This window comes from Vipera ursinii (genome assembly GCF_947247035.1).
Source record: "Vipera ursinii genome assembly, chromosome: 2".
NCBI classification, from domain to species: Eukaryota; Metazoa; Chordata; class Lepidosauria; order Squamata; family Viperidae; genus Vipera; species Vipera ursinii.
The window spans coordinates 73,269,221-73,289,165 of record NC_139513.1 but is presented as its reverse complement, the minus strand read 5'-3'; the positions used below and the strand labels follow the sequence as shown (position 1 = coordinate 73,289,165).

The 19,945-nt window shown below is 38.9% G+C and overlaps 2 protein-coding genes across 9 annotated transcripts in view; both read left to right on the top strand.

Annotated features, from left to right (window-relative positions):
• LOC310634825 (C-terminal-binding protein 2-like) overlaps positions 1-5,786 on the top strand; it is a 16,444-nt gene extending 10,658 nt beyond the window's left edge. Inside the window, 3 exon segments of the mRNA XM_083353361.1 lie at positions 1,132-1,164; positions 1,167-1,251; positions 1,348-5,786. Of these exon segments, the coding sequence (XP_083209487.1) occupies positions 1,132-1,164; positions 1,167-1,251; positions 1,348-1,516 (287 nt within the window). The 3' untranslated portion in view covers positions 1,517-5,786.
• A 1,207-nt stretch (positions 5,787-6,993) lies between these two features.
• The window catches only part of KDM3B (lysine demethylase 3B), a 50,117-nt gene continuing 37,165 nt past the window's right edge, over positions 6,994-19,945 (top strand). For 4 of the 8 annotated variants that reach the window (XM_083355711.1, XM_083355708.1, XM_083355709.1 and 1 more), the window contains exons 1-3: positions 6,995-7,674; positions 14,843-15,010; positions 16,127-16,240. In XM_083355711.1, the coding sequence (XP_083211837.1) occupies positions 7,357-7,674; positions 14,843-15,010; positions 16,127-16,240 (600 nt within the window). In that variant the 5' untranslated portion in view covers positions 6,995-7,356. Of the gene's footprint in view, positions 7,675-14,842; positions 15,011-16,126; positions 16,241-19,945 lie in introns of all 8 variants that reach the window. The other 4 variants (XM_083355714.1, XM_083355713.1, XM_083355712.1 and 1 more) reach the window with 2 other exon arrangements.

Below are 19,945 nucleotides of genomic sequence, written 5' to 3'. Positions count from 1 at the left end.
GTTAATGGCAGAAGGAATAAAAGTGCAATCTCCTTTGAGTCAAGCTTGATTCTTGGTGATTTTTTTAGACACACAGTTTTCTTACAAGAGATCCACAGTATCCTCTATCTAGGATATCTTTATTTCCAAGATTCACTTACAGCTCTGGATATTCCTTGGAAGTCTCCCATCTGAATCCCAATCAGGCTTGATGCTGCTTAGCCTCTAGGCCCAGAGAAGGTTAGCCAGGTGCTACCAGCAGAGAAGCAAAAGCTTTTTCCCAGTGGCATTTTCTTGTGCTGATCAGTTACAGCACCAAAGTCCTATGTAGTTCTCGAGCTTCAGATTGCTTTTTTTATAAGATTTTTTTTTAAAAAAAAAACCTCATGGGTAACAGTAGGAGCTGCATACCTGTAGGATTAAAGCAAGAGTGAGCAGGCCTGCACCACTTTCTAATCTCACACACTTCATTCATAGAGAGATGCACGTCCATTCTTTTCCTATATCTCCCTCCCTCCATCCCACCCCTTTGAAACAATTGTGGAGAGTTAAGAGTCAAGCCTAACTATAGGCAGAAAACAATTTGCAGAGTTCACAGTGCATCTGGAGAGAAAAATGAATTCTTGCCTTTTTAGCTGTAAGCCCCCATCTTGGGGACAATCATATCTTTTTTTAAAAAAAATTAAAATCTTCTATTTGTTCTACCGGACATTAGAAGTGTAATTACTTGAAGGAGGGGAGAAAAGAAAATCATGAGCCAGAGGTATGTATCCAGTTTTGAACTTGCTGCTGCCTTTGTAGGAAATGATCATTTGGACAGTTGTTTTAAATGTATTGATCTAATAAGACACATAGCAAGGGATCTTTTTATGGTTCTTATTTTTTCAGAGAAAACTCAAATTATTCACGTGAGCATGATTTGCTGTGTATTTTTTTTTCTTTGCTTTGTTGACCTGCAAATTAGCAAGGTAGTCAGAGGAACTTTAGATAAGTTTTGGAATATATATATATATATATATATATATATATATATATATATATATATATATATATATATACATATACATATACATATACACACACACACACACATACATACACACGCATGGATATTGGCATAATCTTTCTCTTCATTTGTGGACTTTGACATAGGTCACATACCTGATGGTTTGAGGAACTGTGTTAACAGGAATACTTGCTTTTAGCGGCTCAGTGGTCTGGCATCGATCCTGCAGCTGTACATTCAGAGCTTAATGGAGCTACAGCTTACAGGTGAGATACATACATCTGAATTTTTAGCAGTGAAATTTTAAAAGGAATGCTTATCAAAGTGACTTTCAATTACCATCCGTTTTCTTCTTACGACAGGTTTCCTCCAGGAGTAGTAGGAGTAGCCACCTCTGGGCTACCGGAGCCACCAGTTGAGGGAATTGTAGCTCACAGCATTCCCTCTGTGTCTCACTCTGCACCACACACTCCTTCTCCAGGAGAGTCAAGCAAATTGGAGCCAGACAGAGAAATCTCCACTGACCAGTAGCACCTCTCTTGTCTTATTCAGCCTTTAAAATAAAACAGGGGAAGTCTCCTGTTTTTAGGACATATTGTGACACCCCCTCCTCTCCTGGACTGCTTCCTCAATGGACAGGAGAATGCATTTCATTATTGGCAAATTCTAGCTTTTGCCTTTAAACAGGTATTTTTTATAATGAATTTAGTTTAAATCTCTTGGTGAATCTCTTTCTTTACCTGGGGCAATGAAGTAGTGATTTTTCATTGTTTTTGATAATGCTTAGTTTTAACATGCAAATTCGTATGCCCCTGCTTCCAGTGTATGATGTAGAGGAAAACAGTACCCAACTGAACAGTACCTGGATGAACACATGAATTCCAGTGAATTCTATGACTGGTGTGGTTTTTAATGTGCTTTCTTAGGTTGAGTATCAGTTATGTCTCAGGTACAAGTAATAAAAACACTGTATTGGGATAGGGTGGGGGAAGCTGTGCATCTGGATCGCTTGATAGAAAGTAGAGTCCTTGCTCAGTTGTGAGCACTTAACTGCTTCAATCCTTCCTGCTTGCATTAGCCCGATGTGGTTGTCGAATGATTTGTTCCCAGGGCTCTGGATAAATAATTAAAAAACACAGAGTGGATGTGGAATGCTACCTGGAATTTGTACCTAAAACATTTACGGAAAATCAGTTGAATTGTTTTAATCGTTAAGATGCTTGGCAGGTTACGGGAAGGAAGATGGTTGATTGAGATTTTGAGCCCAGCTCAGGGAATGAGGACTCAGCTCCACATAGGAAAGTAGGAGGAATTTCAGAGCTCAAGACTTCGTGTTGCAGGATGTCTGCATACAAATAGTGCAAACCTTGCAGCAACAAAAAAGGTAAAATCCTAGAACTTAATTTAGGATTGAAGTTTCTTTGACCTGTCTCTTTATAGCTTCAGAGGCCAAGCTAGGATTTTTCCCTTTGACTTTGTCTAGCGTGAAATGTATTAGGGATGTGTGTGTCCAGTCTTCGTGGTTTTTTTTACTCCTACTCTTCTCTGAATTTCTTGTCTTGCAACAAACCAACCAACAGATCTTATTCTCAAGCCTGCAACTAGCTATGCAGATTCTTCCCGAAAGATGCAGTTGTTCTATTATATGATAGTTTTCTAACTTGAGTGTGTTTTAAATGAGGCATTTAAACCCTATATAGAGGCAGTACTAGGGTATAATTTGTTGGGGGCGGGAGGGGGGCAAATTGCTTTTTCCTTAGCATATTGTCTACACAGCATATATTTCATCATGAAACAAAATATTTATTAATGTTCATATGTATTATTTTTACGTTGTTTGGAATTTTGAGCATGAAACATTGTTTTTTTTAACCAATATGCTTAAGTATACAGCTAAGATATGGGAAGTGGAAAATGGCAATTCTTCTTTCCTAGGAGTTGTCTTGATTGGCTTTGTGGTGGGTTTTTTAAAACAGAACTATCAGTCAGGCAAACTGGAAAAAAGATAAGTGGATACCCACCTACTTCAATCTCTGCTTACAGCTAAAACTTAATAATTGGTTAGCACATTCCCAAACTTCAGATTGTTTTTCAGACTTAAATGTCAGTGGCTAACTGGCAGGTGCATATCCCCTTTAATATGAGGTGATGAGCACCGGCCCCTAGAGTTGGAAACGACTAGCACGCATGTGCGGGGGAACCTTTACCTTTACCTTACTAATGGAGAAAAACAAATTAATGTTTATATTGATCATATTCTGATTTTTTTTGCTTGAGATGGTATATTCCTTGATATGTGTTATGTTAGAATGTAAGTTGGAAGTTTGATATAGTGTAAGCTCTGATAATTGGGAGGCATAGTTGCTTTATAATGGCATGGATGATTATGTGTTTAAAATTCAGATACCTCTTGGGATGCTCAGGTTTTTTTAGCAGTATCTGGGGTGGGGTAAATTAACAAGTTAGTACTCCATATGTGACAGTTAAGTATAGTGGGCCTTTCAGTGACTCTTCAGTGAATTTTCAGAGAATTTTTACTTAGGGCAAAAGCAACAAATACAGCTTTTTATTGAATGTTCGTACTAAATCTCTAACCAATTAAAACTGGAATTGAGGTGTAAGCATAATTTAATGCTAGCCCTTAAGGTTGAAGAATCAGGAGTGGTGATGAGATGGCTCACTCCTTCGCCCATCTCTTCATAAATGTTCTATGCTTTTCTTTCCCATTCTAAAAAACTAGAAGCGTGAAAACATCAATTCTGCATATAAACCAGGATTAATTTTGTTTGGACAACACTGAACCAGCTAAAGATGGCAAAAGGCAAAAGATGCAGTATGTGATGCTGCAGCTTTGCAGATATTTTTGTAACCTCCCTTGAAAAGCTGTGTTCTCAAGCTTAATAACAGCCTAGTTCAGTTTTTAATGGTGTGTACAATGTTCACATTCCATGCATTGAAGTGGAAAAATTAATTTATGAAGCATTAAAGTTACATAGTTTTTTCCAGTAGGCATATTTGAGATGTTTTGTTGTGACTGAGAAGGCATAAAAATGGAGGATGAGGGAAATGAAAATTAGAATGTAGGAAATAGTAGCCATGGAAAAAGAGAACTGTGAAATATAATTGAAGCCCTAGAATGCTATTTTTTTAGTTCAACTTCACTAGTTGTTAATACATGAAGTTATTGGCTACAACCGTAAAAGGATAAATACTGTATGCTTTAAAAATGAAAGCTGGCATTCTCAGGATATTAAATTCTAATACTAAAGATTCTATACTTGTATGATGTCAAATACATACTGCCCTGGAGTTGAGGAAATAAGTCGTTGTATATTCTTAGTCTGATAGTGATGTCTATTTTACTGGCCTCTTTACTACTCATAGTTTATAAAGCTATATCATTGTAGCTTTATAGCTGCTGTTTTAAGTTCTAATAACCTATAGGTTCAATGTTACAGCCACAAATGTCCATTGTTTGCTACAATTATGCCAAAAGGAAGGAATTTGCATTATGATATGGTGACACAAGACCCATGCTTTTATACTTCCATCACTTTTATACTTTACATCACAATGCACATTTTGTCACTTGCCTCCCTTTGTCCACCCATGGTTGCCTATGGTTCCAACTTTAGAAATTTTGGAAGTAATAGCCCCAGAATCATACTGTGTTTCTAATACAGTTTATCAGCAACTGCTTTGTTGCTGACTATTCCTGTCTTTTGTTTTCAAAGTTTCTGATCAAGGTTCCAAGCTGTGGGATTGTTCAGGCTCCTATCTTGCCTGTTCTAGGGAATAGTGTAAGATACACTCACTTCATGGTGGCAGCCTACATTAGTAAGGAAAATATTTTTTACACATGGATACCTCTAATGATTTATAAGATAAAACCTCCAAAAAGAGAAAAACTGAGAAGATCTCAGCTGGTTTACAGCGGGATGTTTGTTTTGATTAGAAAATATGCTGTTTGGCATATTAGAAAAATATTAACAGTAGAAGAGTTGCAACAGTCTCCTATTGCTGGTGGAAAATGATTTAAATCTTAAATCCTCAAAAATAACCAGTATTACCTAAACCTATATTTGGGAATTTAGAAATTTTGAGCCTACCAGAGTAGCATTAAATATAAATTCATATCAGGTTTTAGACTTTAGCTAATCAAACCTCTGTTCTAGAAGACAGGACAGGCTAGGTCTGATTATAAAGTGCTCCAGTTGCACATTGTGATGTTTTTGTTTTTTAGAACATTTGCCACAAAAATGGGTAAAAGTGGACATAAATGCTAAAAGAATTTTCCTCCTGATACCAAACATTATTCAGTGACTCCTTAATGTGTTTAGACATGCAGCTCCCAGCTCCAAATTTTATGCATGTTAAGGAAGTAAGAAATTAGAATGAAAATTCATTTTAAATCTTCCTTCAAAATTAAATGTGGAGCTTAATCCCAAAGAATGTCTTTTCATAAGGTTATTCAGGCAGGAGTGCTCTGGGTCATGCCAAGGTTAATCTGCAAGAGGAGTTCACTCTGTCCTATGGAATATTCTGCTTGTCAGATTTGCTGTTGCTGACCAGCTTCTTTTTATAAGAGGACTCAAGAGTTTCAGAAATATATTTTTGTAGACAATAACTAAACTGTGAAACTTAATAAGGCATGTAAAAGCATTTCCAATGTTTTCCTGTACAGATTTTTCTCCCTTCAATTCCCTCTTGGCTTTTGTTAGAAGTTTGACAGTTTCTTGAATATATTTTAATAAATATTTCGTTTATGGTTATGTGGGTCTTCTCATTTAAGTGTGTGGCTGCCTTGACTAATACTAATGGAATGTAGTATTTTTAAGTATTCTCTTTATTTTCTAATTGTGCAGGTGTACACTTTCTTTTCCTTAAAATGAAAAAGCTAGTAAACCTAAAGATGGGTGAGGATGTAAAATAAATTTGCTATACTTAAAGTGCTGTTGATGAAAGTTCCAGAATAATTAATGGTAAGCTGTAGATGACTGTGCAAACATTACGTACACAAACTTCTCTCTTTAAATACGGCATCTTCAACAATTTGTTACAGAAAACTGAGCTTTCTGTTCAAAAATCAAAGTTCACTTTGAAGGGAATGGTAAATACTTATAGCTGTAATAATGTAAACAAAAGAAGTAACAGTTTTTCACAAAGAAAATATTTTACTACCCCAAAAGATTATTTATACAATCTGGAAAAAGATTATTTTACACAATTTTAAGAACATAGAAATAAAGTTTTGAACAGCTACAGTAGGAGTCTTCAAACTTGGCCCTTTTATGACTTGTGGACTTCAGCTCCCAGACTTCCTCAGCCAGGCACACTGGCTGAGGAATTCTAGGAGTTGAAGTCCACAAGTCATAAAAGGGCCAAATTTGAAGACCCCTGAGCTGCAGCCATAATTTCAATCTTTGGCTTGGTCAAAACGTAAAACAGTGTGGTAGTTTCCTGCTTTAAAAATGTGGAGGCTACAGTAGTCTTCCTGTCCCTCATTTCCCACAGTAATTATCCAAGCTAGTTTGGTGTAATGGTTAAGACATTTATTTATTTTATTTTTATTTTAATTCCATTTATATCCCGCCCTTCTCCGAAGACTCAGGGCGGCTTTACAAACTTAGCAGTAGCCTTCATTCTATGTATATGCCTGCTTATTAGGGCTACATGAAGCTAGAAACTAAGAGACTGCAAGTTCTGGCCCTGCCTTGTGGATGAAGGAGGTGGGGTGACCTTGAGTCAGTTGTCTCAGCCCTAGGAAGGGCAAATCATTTCTGAAATCCTGCCAAGAATACTGCAGGTACTAGTGCAAATGGTTGCCAGGAATCAACTGACTAGAGACACGCAACACAAAATCAACTTTTTTTTAACATTTTCACATGATTTTGCCATAACATGCAGTTGAGTAACCTATTCACTGTATCAGCGTTCAAGAAAAGCTTATCGATGGACGTTTGCTATGATTATCTATTGCCAAAGTGCCAAAGTAATATTCTCTTCAATGCTAGTTCCTTGAAAACAAAATCCATATAGAACGGTTGTATTGCTGCTCTTTAATTGACATGTGGCCTGTTATTGTAAAAAAGAAAAAAAAACACTGCTGGACAAGTTAAGCGTCTGTTCTGGGCCGGGCCAGGAAGGCGCGTCTTGTGTGTGTGTGTTTTTGTTTTACTTCTGCACAACGCACTATCCCCTCAGCCCTCCCGCGGGGAACGGCGGAACAAACGAAACGGACCAAGAGCGAAAAGGTCAGCAGTGCATGCCGGGAGCAAAAAAAAAAAAAAGTAAATAAATAAAGAGTTCGCGCGTTGTATTCTGGGAGCCCCGGACCCGGGGAGGGTTCGGCAAGCGCGGGGCACGCCGGGATGAAGAGAAGCCTGCCGCGGGGCACGCCGGGAACAGGGCGGGCGGCGTTCGGGGGGCCCAGAGGAGAGCCGTGGCTGACTCGCTCGGTGTCCCTGGAGGCCGTTGAGCTCGAGAACCGCGGCGGAGGCGGCTTCTGCCCAGCAGGGATGGCAGACGCCACGGCCTCCCCGGTGGGGAAGCGACTCCTGCTGTTGCTGGTAGCGGGTCCGGGCGAGGGAGAAGCGGCGAGTCCCGAGCCTGGGCCTGCTCTGCCTTCCCGGGCCTGGAGGAGTGGGACCGTGCGGGCTATGAGTGGGGCCGTCCCTCAGGATCTAGCGGTAAGAGCCCCTCGGGCGAAGGGGGTGGGGGAAACGTCCGGCTGCGTTCCCTTCGCGCGCTCCGGGTTCCTCTGGGTCCGGGGAGGGAGGGAGGGAGGGAGGGAGGGATGGTGGGGCTGCCTCTTTGGGGAACCTGGAGGGGAAACCCCCCCCCTCCTCTCTCTCTCTCTCTCTCTCTCTCTCTCTCTTGTTTTTCGCCTTTGCGCGAAATCAGCCGGAATCCCCTTCCCGGGGTAGAAGCCGTGGGTTCTGGTCGTAAGGCCGCTCGCTCTTCGGAGACCGATCTCCGAATTTCAGGTGCTGCGCTTATTATGGCAGCTCTGGTTTCTCCGTTGGCGAAATGTCGCGTCGGGATCCAAATCCTGAAGGGGAAAAATCGTGGGGATCCGTTGATCGAGCGAGCGTCGCAGCGTGGCTTAAACTAGGATATTTGCGATAGTTTGGCTGGTAGGTTTGCAAAGTCCTTTCAACCACGGTACCGTTTAGCTCAGGGGTCTTCAAACTTGGCCCTTTTATGACTTGTGGACTTCAGCTCCCAGAATTCCTCAGCCAGCTTTGCTGGCTGAGGAATTCTGGGAGCTGAAGTCCACAAGTCATAAAAGGGCCAAGTTTGAAGACCCCTGGTTTAGCTGCAGTGTGTTTGGAGTGTGATTTTTTTTAAAAAAAAATATAGCACTTTTCTCATTTAGTTGGATCTTTTAGAGTTGGCTCATTTTTAAGTTTTTTTTTTGTCACTTAACTAGAATTTGCCTTAAGCGCAGAAGTCTCCAGAATGATGGGAAATTGCATCTGGAATAATCTAGAGAGGATAATCAAGATATTTTGATGGAATTCTTCACCTGTGAGCCTCACATGTGAGACTATATGAGACAGATAGGACTTGGTGCATCTGTTTTCCTGGTTACATACATAAATTGGCTTTAATTGTTCAATGCAGGATGCAGCTTGGATTTCAGCCTCAAATGACATATTTAATCTCTGGAGTCCTTGGTGCTCTCTCAGTTTGGTTATTTGCTTGCAGACATTTTGTTACCCAACTACATAACATCCATTCTAGTAAGTGCCCTGCCAATGTTGATGGGGGTGTGGTTTTGATTACGGTATTGTTTTCTTTTTGTCCCATGTTAATCCCCCTTATCTGGATATTGGCTGCTGAAGAGGATGTGTTCTGCTCTGTTTCTTTTTTTTAATTGTCTCTTTTGAATGGTGTGCAAATGTGGTTTATCTCTATGTGCCTATTCAAGAAGAAAACAAAAATATCAGAATGCCTCCTCTCCAGCAATCAATACCCAAAGAAGGTGGGATTCATACCTGGCAAACAATCAAGCAGAAAACAAAATAACAAATGAGTTGCTAAAGAGAAAATCATATCCCCATCAACACTGGCAGGGGAAGTTGCTGTATATAATCAGGGAACAAACTCTGAAGTGCTGATGATGTTATCTAGCTGGGTAATGAAACATCTGCAAGCAAAAAATAACCATGCTCATAGAGCACCAAGAACTCCACAGCTGCACCCTGAGTTGTATCTATTCTCTTTTGTATTTAATCTCACATAAGTTAATACAAGTAGAAGAGTATGAACCTACATTCCAGTTTAAATATTTTACATTATCAAAATGTTTCCATAAGGCAGTCTCAGCCATTTATTACAGTAACCCAGCTCTCTGTTCTGTTTTTTACCCATTGGGTTAATCGAAGGAAAGATGGAGTGGAGTTTTTTGTGAGTCAGCATGCTGTTTTCTTAGTATAGTGTGTAAAACAGTCAATCTAAAGCAAAATTTATGGATTTTTGGAGCAAAGTTATATGAACCAGAAGCTTTGTTTTGTTTTGTCGGCTGCCTGATACGTATAGTCAAGGCTATGGTCTTCCCAGTTGCAATGTATGGCAGTAAAAGCTGGACCATAAGAAAGGCTGAGTGCCAAAGAACTGAAGCCTTTGAACTGTGGTGCTGGAGAAGACTCCTGCGAGTCCCTTGGACTGCAAGGCGATCAAACCGGTCAGTCCTAGAGGAGATCAACCCTGACTGCTCTTTAGAAGAACAGATCCTGAAGCTAAAACTCAAATACTTTGGCCACCTAATGAGAAGGAAAGACTCACTGGAGAAGAGCCTAATGCTGGGAAAGGTTGAGGGCAAGAGAAGAAGGGGACGACAGAGAATGAGGTGGCTGGATGGAGTCACTGAAGCAGTAGGCGTGAGCTTAAATGGACTCCAGAAGATGGTAGAGGACAGGAAGGCCTGGAGGAACGTTGTCCATAGGGTCGCGATGGGTCGGACATGACTTATACCCCCTTCATAATTTAACTTGCTTCCAAAATTTTTCAACAGAATTGGGTACACCACAATATGTCCTTGTTTGACCTTAGCAGTTTCCTCCTTGACTATTTTTTAAGAGATTTAGGTACATTAAAAAGAAATGAAAGCTTCAGTAGACCTACCACACTTCTTTTACCTTTCAAGAAAGAACTGTGATTGAGTTGTTGAAAATTAGAACTTGTTTCAAAACAAGTTTACAGATTTATAAAAAATAGGTAAATAAAAGAAAAATAAGAAAATCACAGAATTTTGGGGAACTTTAGAGGTTTTTGTGATACTGAGGCATTAGGTTGGAGTTTTAAAAAATAATTCTTTGTGATGATAGTTTTTAATTCTGTGTAGCAATTCTTCCCTGCACTTCTGTATTTTATATTTAGTATTACTAATACTTGCTGCAGTTATTGGTATTAATTACAGAATTGGTAGTTGGCAGAGTTTGTACATTGTATCAACCATTGTTTGTTTTAACAGTGTTAGCCTGTATATTGGATAATTTAACTGGATTTGCTCATAACTCTAAGCCATAAGCAAAATATATTTTAGCGGAGCCTAGCATATGATCACAGATGCTTCTCAATAATTGGGGAATTATTCTTTGTTGACATTTTTCATAATGGATAATGAAAAAGGGTAGATGGAGAAATGCTATTTGATTTGTCTTTCTACTATGGACATGTAATCTGGGAATTTTTTTTTAAATTAATTGACTTAATTATCTCAATCAGATCATATTTTTAAAATGGATATTGAAGATTTGTAGAAAATGTTTACAATGTAAATGACAGAGGACTAGAATTACAGTGTATAAATGACAAAATATTCTGAAGTATGCTGTAGAAATTGAATTGCAAATAAGTGCACAAGGAATATTTTGGGAGGCTAAAAATGTTTTACTGGCTTGTATGAAGATTGAGCAAGTTTGAAATGGACAAATCATAAGAGGATTGTGGACATATCTCTGATTATTATCTATGATCCAAAAACGGTTCAGATTTGGAAAGTTAGTTTTTCTCTTTACTTTTCTTTTTTATGGTTTAGCTTCATAATGTTAGATTCTCATGAGAGACACAGCAACTTGAACATTTTCTCAATATGTAATGATTATAGAAAATAAAAGCACATTCAGAAAGCAGCAAACTTCTAGAATACAAGTATGTAGAATGTTTAAAATGTGTTAAGTCTAAAACTATGAATTAAATGGCATTAAAAATCCAATTGAGTAATTATTGAAGGGCAAAGCAATAAATGGGACTTTTTAATTTAGATAAATTATTGCTGTAAATGACTGGAATGGTTATAAAAATAATAAGCATTTAATGTAAAAGTTTCTATGACACCTTGTGTTAGGAAAGTTCAAATGACAAGAATTCAGAGATGTTGAGGCAGAGGATTTGAACAAAGTTCTCTTTTTTGTTCTTTGGTTGAAATATCTATCAATTAAAGACAATGTTAAATTAGAAAGCAGTCAATATGTCTCAATACAGTGGCTCTTTGAGTGTTTAAGGTTGTCGAGCCCTGGTCTAGAGAATGGTTTTCTGCAAGTGTCCTGAAGTAGAGAAACAGAAATAATAATAAGTTGGAAGGGACCTTGGAGGTCATCTAGTCCAACCCCCTGCTCGGGCAGGAAACCCTATACCATTTCAGACAAGTGGCTGTCCAGTCTCTTCTTAAAAACTTTCAGTGTTGGAGCATTCAGTAGAATCAGTATTTCTTTTTCAGTTTATCTGTAATTGTGCTTTGCTTTTAGGAGTAACTTGATACATAATTTGCTTAAGCCTGTCTCTAATATTCATCTTTAAAATCCGAATTTCTTTTTCTTAACTGTTTTAAGAAATTGCGTGAGAGAGAACCTTCATGGAGATATTTAAAAATACAATAGAAATTTTCTTGTTAAATGTGGCATTTGAATATGTTACCGAATTACTGCTCTTGCGTTTTCATTTTCAGAAATGTTAGAACACCAAACCCTTAAGTGCAGACACAATAATAAAGAGTTACAATAATCAAACTAAAAACTAAACTTTCAGTCTTTTCTTATGGGAGATATAAGAAAAATTATTGTGGATGGGAATGAAACTTCATGGACATTTTGGGTCATAAATTTACATTTCAGGGATGAATATAATTCACTCTTGATACAATTTTCAAATAGGCAATATAATGCAAAGAATATTGAAGTATTTATCTACAGAATTAAGTTCTGTAATTCAAGAATAAATCTCAGTTTAGCTCATAAATCTTTGTGATATTTAAGAATAGAGACACATTTGTAATGAAAACACATAAACAGATAATTCAAAGTTGAAAATTAAGTTAAGACCAGTCTTAACGTTAGATGTAAGGTGCAATTGGTACAGGTAGTTCATGCCAGTCTGAGGTCTGTGGTGTTTTTCTGTTATTTATAAGCATCTTCAATTTGATATGTCCAAGATTAGATTTCTCGTGTCTCAAGACCTCTGTTAACAGAGTTAATCTTAGGTGGAAGCAAAAGCAGTAACTTTTTACGTTTTTCTCCAATGTATTCAGTCTGTCGTCATGAACACCAACTAGCAGTCAAAAGAACTGATGAAAACTCCTTTAATTTCACAATGCCTGGAAAGACTTAACCATAGATAATGCACAAGGTTATACACAGAATCTACGATTCTTGGTATAATGTGCATTAACCATGGTTAAGTATATCCATGCATTATGAAATTAAGGAGTGTTCAATCATGTCTTCTGCCTGATGATTGGTGTTCATGGATACACACTGCTAATCTGCCTGTTGTCCTGCATATTGGCAGCTGCAATCCTTACACCAGGGGTGTCAAACTGCCGGCTCACGGGCCGGATGCATCATAGCAAAACTGCGCCCACCCCATTGCCGGCAATGGCAAAAAAGTCACAATACGTGGCGACCCGTCCCGTGACGTTGCGAGTTTGACACCCCTGCCTTACACTGTGTGTTGTAGTAGTTGACTCCTGTCAGGTTGAAACACTTCTCTCTGACCAGCACTTTAAAGATATGACTTACTTCTCAAGAAAAAACATTAATCTGTGTCCTGTTCTGCTCTCTCCCCAAGATGACTGTAATTGCCTTCCTGGTTAACTGTTGACTAACTTTGAATCCCTGCATATTTAAATTCCTACCCTGGCTTCTTGCCTATTCCTTGATCAAGACCAAACTCTTTGTTTTATCTTTTCATTATCTTAAAATTCAGATGACAAACATACTTTATTGCCTTTCCCTTTAATGTATCATATTAAATCAGAGGGCCCAGGATTTGGCATAATGTATCTCCTTGATCTCTGTTGTGGAATGTCTGGAAACAATACTGTAAATACCTTAGTTACTTGAAAGAACTCTGTTTACTTTGTCTTTTCATGAGAGACAACGGTTATTAAAATGCTTTCCCTTTTCTTTGACTCCTTTGATGAGTACAAAGGTTAGGGGAGGGACAGGTGGGATCTTCTCTTGCAGGACGTTTTGAAGATAGGAGAGCCTTTATGCTATTCCTGGAACTTTTTCTTGGAAAGGGGTTTGTAGGTTATAGAATTAGAACACAGTCCTTTTAAGTCATTGAGTCTTAAACTTCAGGAATCCAAATTCCTACTTGTAGCTCTCTGCTGATTGCAAGAAAAATTGGCAAAGAACAGAAGCAATTTCACCAACTTTTTATGCCTTCTCCAGAGCTTCCTATTACGGTAGGTCAGGGCTTCTCAACCTTTTCACCCATTGTACCACTTTTAGGATATGGCAACATCCGAGTACCACCAGTTGACTAGCAAGTTGTCAAAAATTTGATGACAAAAAAAGAAAAAAGTGATGAAGTACAGGTAGTCCTAAACTTACAACAGTTCGCTTAGTGACTGTTCGAAGTTACAAGGGCACTGAAAAAAGTGCCCCTCAGGCCACAGCCGAGCAAGACACCTGCCTGCGTGCCTAGCGGCGCTCTTCCTCCTGTCCAAGGTTTTCATTGTTGTGAGCATTTCTGTTGAGGATTGACAGCGGGGGTGGGGTGGGTGTTTGGTTTTTATTCCCTCCGTCTGCTGGGTAGTTGCAGCAGGTTTTGGTCACTTCACATGACCCTGGGACACTGGCCATCATAAATATGAATCAGTTGCCAAGCATCTGAATGTAAACACAAGACCCTGGAGATGCTGCAACATTCCAGCTGATCGGCACTTCTTCTGGGCTCAGCAGAAGCGCTGGGATCAGCACGAGCTCCAGCTGGAGCCTGGCGCTGATCCTGGCGCTTCCACTTAACCCTGACAGCCCTGCAGCTCCAGCCATCTCTCGCTCAGGCTTGTGCGGTGCTGCCACCGGTTCAGCTCATTCCCTCCCCCGCTACCACTTCTCTAGGATGGGCGCGTACCACCTGCCAGGTGCCAATGTACCACAGGTGGTACCGGTACCACTGGCTGAAAAGCCCTGCGGTAGGTAACATAGTATTTTAGAATCTGGGTGAGAAGCAAACATAGGTTGGAAGAGAAATATTTTTCCCCCACAATGAGATTTGTTTGGCAAATGCCTGCTGTTTTTTCTACTATCCACAGCTACATTAGGATAGCCTGCCTCTTTACACCTTTGAAAAAGACTGAATCTTGTCACTTTCGTAGCAGTTTGGGGGGGGGAGGAACCCCCAGAGATTGCTTGTTTCTCATACCAATGTGTGGTGCCCTCTCTCAATGTGCTTGCACTTCTCAAGGAATGGGGTTTGTACTGCTAAATACATAGAGTCTTAGTTGAAAAGGTAAGCTGATATTACTAGACATTCTCTTAGGAATACATATAATGTGTGACAGCTTGGCATAGAATAACTGTTTGCATTTATATCTGAATGAACACATTCTGGACTCTTTTGCAGATATTTGTGGAATTTGATCGGTGCAGTTGGAAGCAACATGCTTGGGTAAAAGTTCATGCAGAAGAGGTTATAGTTTTGATGCTGGAAAGTTCCCTTGTTTGGGTTCCTAGAAATGAACCAGTTTTGCTCCAAGGAACCAGAGTGTCAGTTGAACATTGGCCTGCATTGGTGAGCACTTTCACTATTTGTTATACTTAATTTGAAGCAATTTATGTAATGTCAGATTTTACTGTATAATTAGGACACCTAAAAACTACTAGTCTTTTAGGTTAATTTTTGGCTAAAAATATGGCTTTAGGCTGTAGTTGAGGAAGAAAACAAAGTGGGGGGAAAAACCTACAATGGAAAATTTTTACCCTACAGGTAATCCTTGGCTTGCAAGCATTCATTCAGTGATTGTTCAAAATTAAAATGATGCTGAAAAAAATGACTTATGATCTGAGCATGAAATTAGAGCCATTGCAGTGCCCCCGTGGTCACGTGATCAAAATTTGAGCACTTGGCAGTCCTCTGTACTTACAACTGTAGGGACCCTTTGACCCCTCCATCTGCCTATCTCTCCCTCCAATCTCTGTCCTTTTCTCCACTCTTCATCCTGCCTTGGGGTGGCAAGCAGTCCCAGAACTGTGTGGCTTTGCATGGCAAGCAGCTGCAGAGCCCTGCGGTTCTGGGGCTGCTTGCTGTCCTGCTTCCTGCTCCACAAGTCAGGGTGCAGGGAGGCCAAAATGACAGAGATGGGGATGGGTGTGGAGATAGGTGTGGCGGTGAGTTGGCGGCTGACCCTCACTACTACTAGGCTGGGAAAGACCTAACTCAGAATTGTTTGGATTGGCATGGATTGGTATGGATGCTCACTGAATGACCTGCAGTTCTCACTTAATGACTACAATGAGGAGAACCAAGATTCCCATCATAACTCAGTCTGCTCCGTGATGTCTCACTTTACAAGGGCACCAACTTACAATGGAAATTCCTTCCCAATTTTGGTCATAAGTTAGGAGTATCTGTATTATTGAATTATTTTAAAAATATTGATATCATTCTACATTGACCCAATGTGGGGTTTTTTGGATGAAAACATGGCCGGCCACCTTCACTTGTATAGAAAATTGGATAATTCCTTTTAGCAGATGAAAATATTTGTTATCAGTGTTTCTCAAGCAAAATTTTGATTATTCTGATTATGTTAAAAATAATTTGTTTGAAACTAGAGAGCATTGTCTATGTATGTCTGTGCGGTTCTCGTAATGTATATTTCTACTTTTGTTCTGTTTTTATTCTCAGACGTTCACTCCTTTGGTAGATAAGCTGGGTTTAGGCTCTGTGGTTCCAGTAGAGTCTCTTGTGGACCGAGACTTGAGATTCCTTTCTGATGCAAATGGATTACATCTTTTTCAGGTAAGTTAGTCCAGAATTTTACACCTTTTATTTGTCATGATTTCAATGTGAAGGTAATATGAGCTTGATTTTTGTGCTTTGTCTTCAATTTTCTTCCACCACAGTATCTTGTTTGGGAATAAAGAAAGGGAACGTAATAAGTAAGCAAAGTAATGCTAGGATCTATCATGCTGCATGATAAGCAACCTTTGCAGTGAAATGAAGATCTGTGAAGGAAAAATTATTTAAAACCCTTTTTTAGATGTCTCCAAAAGTAACTGCAGAATTTTACCATTGAGTCTTTTTTTTAAAAAAATACAAAGCACATCAGTGCTATTGCAGTTAAGAAATAGTGCAAATTTTGTTAAGAAATAGTGCAAAACCCTTTTAGAAGGGTTAACTGGATTTGAGATTGTCAAAAGGGTTAAATATTTGGGGGTGTTTTTGTCGCCCTCTAATACAAAATTATATAAAAATAACTATGAAAAATTATAGGGAAAAATCCAAAAAGAAATGGAGAGTTGGGAAAAACTGCAATTGTCTTTGTTGGGGCGAATAGCAGCAGTAAAAATGAATGTCCTGCCTAAATTTTTATTTTTATTTCAAATGATACCGGTTCTTAAGAAAGATTCCAATTTGGAGGAATGGCAGAGAGGTATCAATAAATTTGTTTGGGCAGGGAAAAGGCCACGAGTTAAACTTAAGATTATGCAGGATACTCATGAAAGAGGTGGTCTTAAAATGCCTAACTTTAAATTATATTATGAAGCTGCTGCGTTAGCAGGTATAAGTGATTGGATTAATTTGACACAAGAGAGATTATTAAATCTTGAGGGCCACGACTTGCTGTTTGGCTGGCATGCATATTTGTTGTATGATAAGAAGGTAGATAATGTGTTTAGAGTGCATATTTTAAGACAGGCTTTGCTGAGAGTTTGGAAGAAGTACAGACATAAGTTAGATTGTAAGATACCATTGTGGGCAATTCCAAAACACGCAATAGAAAATATACATGCTGGTTTCAAACATGATGTGACTACGTACAAGGAGATTTTAAGCTTGGAAAGAAATGTTTGGTGTTTGAAGCCATATAGTCTCTTGCGAGACGAGAAGATTGTTCAAAATTGGTTTCAATATACTCAGCTACGGGCCAGGTGGAAAGAAGATCAGAAAAATGGTTTTACAATGACTGATGAAAATCTGATGAAGCAAATTAGAAATCAGGGACCAGCACATATTAAACGGATCTATCTTGCACTGATAGAGATTGATTCAGAAACAGAACTCGTTAAGGATTGTATGATAAAATGGGCCCAAAACATCCAGGAAGTTATCACAATGGACACGTGGGAAAAGATTTGGGTGAGGAACGTAAAATTTACACAAGCTCAAAACTTAAGAGAGAACTTTTATAAAATGTTTTATAGATGGCATTTAGATCCTAAAAAGCTTGCAAGTATGTATCCGAATTATCAGCCAAAATGCTGGAGATGTGGAGATGAAGATGCAACATATTTTCATGTATGGTGGACTTGTAAAAAGATCAAGGTTTTTTGGATAAAAATTTGGTGGAATATGCAGAAGATTTTTAAGCAAAGGATAAAGTTTTGTCCGCAACTCTTTTTGTTGGGAATAATTACGGATGCTACGGTTGTGGACACTAAGTTGATGTTAAATTTAATTACGGCAGCAAGACTTTTGATAGGTCAGTATTGGAAGAAAGAGGAACTGCCGACCATAGAAGAGTGGACTTTAAAGGTCTCCGACCTGGCAGAGATGGCGAAGATTTCGGCCTATTTGAAAGATCACTCGCAAGAACGTTATATTATGGAATGGAGAAAATGGATTGAGTTTATCCAGAACAAGTATAGGGTTAAGAAGTTTCATGTAGCATTTGAATAAGTCTTCTTTTTTTCTTTTTCTACTTTAGTTTCTTTATATATATTTAATATTACTAAGGTTTGTCTTATCTTATATAAGTTAGAGAGTGATGGATTTTAGAGTTTATGGTTGTTAGTATATGGTTGTTTATGATTTTTTTTTATATATACCTTGTATTTAGCTCTGGGAAGTCGGGGGGGGAGGGGGGGAGGGGGGAGAGGTAGGGGGGGAGGGGGAGGGGGGATTCTTAAAGAAAAATTGTATGTTAAAACTTTTCAATAAAAAAAAAGAAAGAAATAGTGCAAATTTTAGAGGTGTTCAGAGATGGCCTTAATGGAAATGTGGCAATTGTTAATAAAATACCAGCATAGCCCAGGAAAACTTGAGAAAGTTCTCTAGATCTCCCTCCCTTGATTCTTTAGCATAGGAGGAAGGGAAGGAGAAAAGCGGTCAAGATTCTGTTGTTATAGTCTATATCAGTAGAGTTCAAGTAATTCTTACGTTATCTATTTCCTGACGGTCTACTGTGAAAAGCTCTACATTTTATTCTGTGATGCTTCTTAGTACACATGTTAAATAATTGATATTTGAAGCTGCTTTAACATCTGTTTGTGCTGGAAAAAGCTTATGCAATGTTGCATTTGGACATTCTTTAGTTTAAAAACTTAAAATCTAAATACATTATGGCACCTCAGTCAGAATACTTTGAAGAAGTGCAACAGTTAAAGTGACTCTTAAGAATGTGTCAGATGATGCAGAGTATGGCTAATCCCACAGTTTGGGGTTTGAAGATATTTAGTGAGTTGGAATGCTAGACAACTTCCCAGCTAATATGTCTATGGAGATTCTCAGTCATCCAGGTCATACTTGTCCCAGAGGTGTTTTTTTCAAGAGGCAACTGGACTTTCTTGTTTTTCTTTGAAGACTTTTTGCTTCTCATCCAAGAACCATCTTTAAAGAAAAACAAGAAAATCCAGTTGCCTCTTGGAAAAACACTTTTGGGATTCCCAGCTAATACTTGGCAGTGTTCTTAGAACATGATACATGGAGTGTATTGGAAGACCTGTTAAGGCCTTTGCCAGCCTGCCTACTGGGAAAAAGCATGGCACCATAACTTGAGCAATAGTTCTCGCTTAGACCTGGGGACATTTCCTGGAATGTTGCTGAGCCCATGCTATCAGAGCTTGGATAGCCTCAGCCTTATGGTTGCTACTTTGGCTGTTTTTCCATCAGTCTTGCAGAAACACGAGCCTACCAACAGTGGAACAGATGGGTATTTCAAGGAAGGTGAAGGTTGCAGGAGGTCTGTATTTATGGCTCCTGGCTTAGAGTTGGTTTTAAATTCAGAGTTCTTCAGCCAGATTTTGCTGCAGGAACTTTTTTGTGTCATCCAGGCCACTTACGAGGATGGTTTGGAGGAGTATTTCCTGACTACCTACTCTTTTAAGTATTGGTTGGAAGGACGATGTCAGCTGGCCACACTCTGAGAAAGTAGATTCAGTAGATTCAATACATTAGATTGATCACTCCTTCCAGCATTCACTTTTAAAACTAGGAACCAGATTTAGATTCTTGAAGGCTTTGGCTATTGCAATTAAATTACAGGTCTGTAAAAAACCACCTTCATCCACAATCTTATGGATGAGTGGGCAGACTTATATCACTGAAACCTGGGTGGAGAAGTAAGGGATGTTCCTGTCTTGGAAATCTCCTGGGTTTCAGTTTTAATATTTGACCTGGACTCTGGGTACAGGTAGGACCAAAATTGAATCCAGAATTTTGGTTGCAAATCATTGCACATGTAAGTTGAGCTCCCACATGACTAGACTCAATTTTATGGCCATT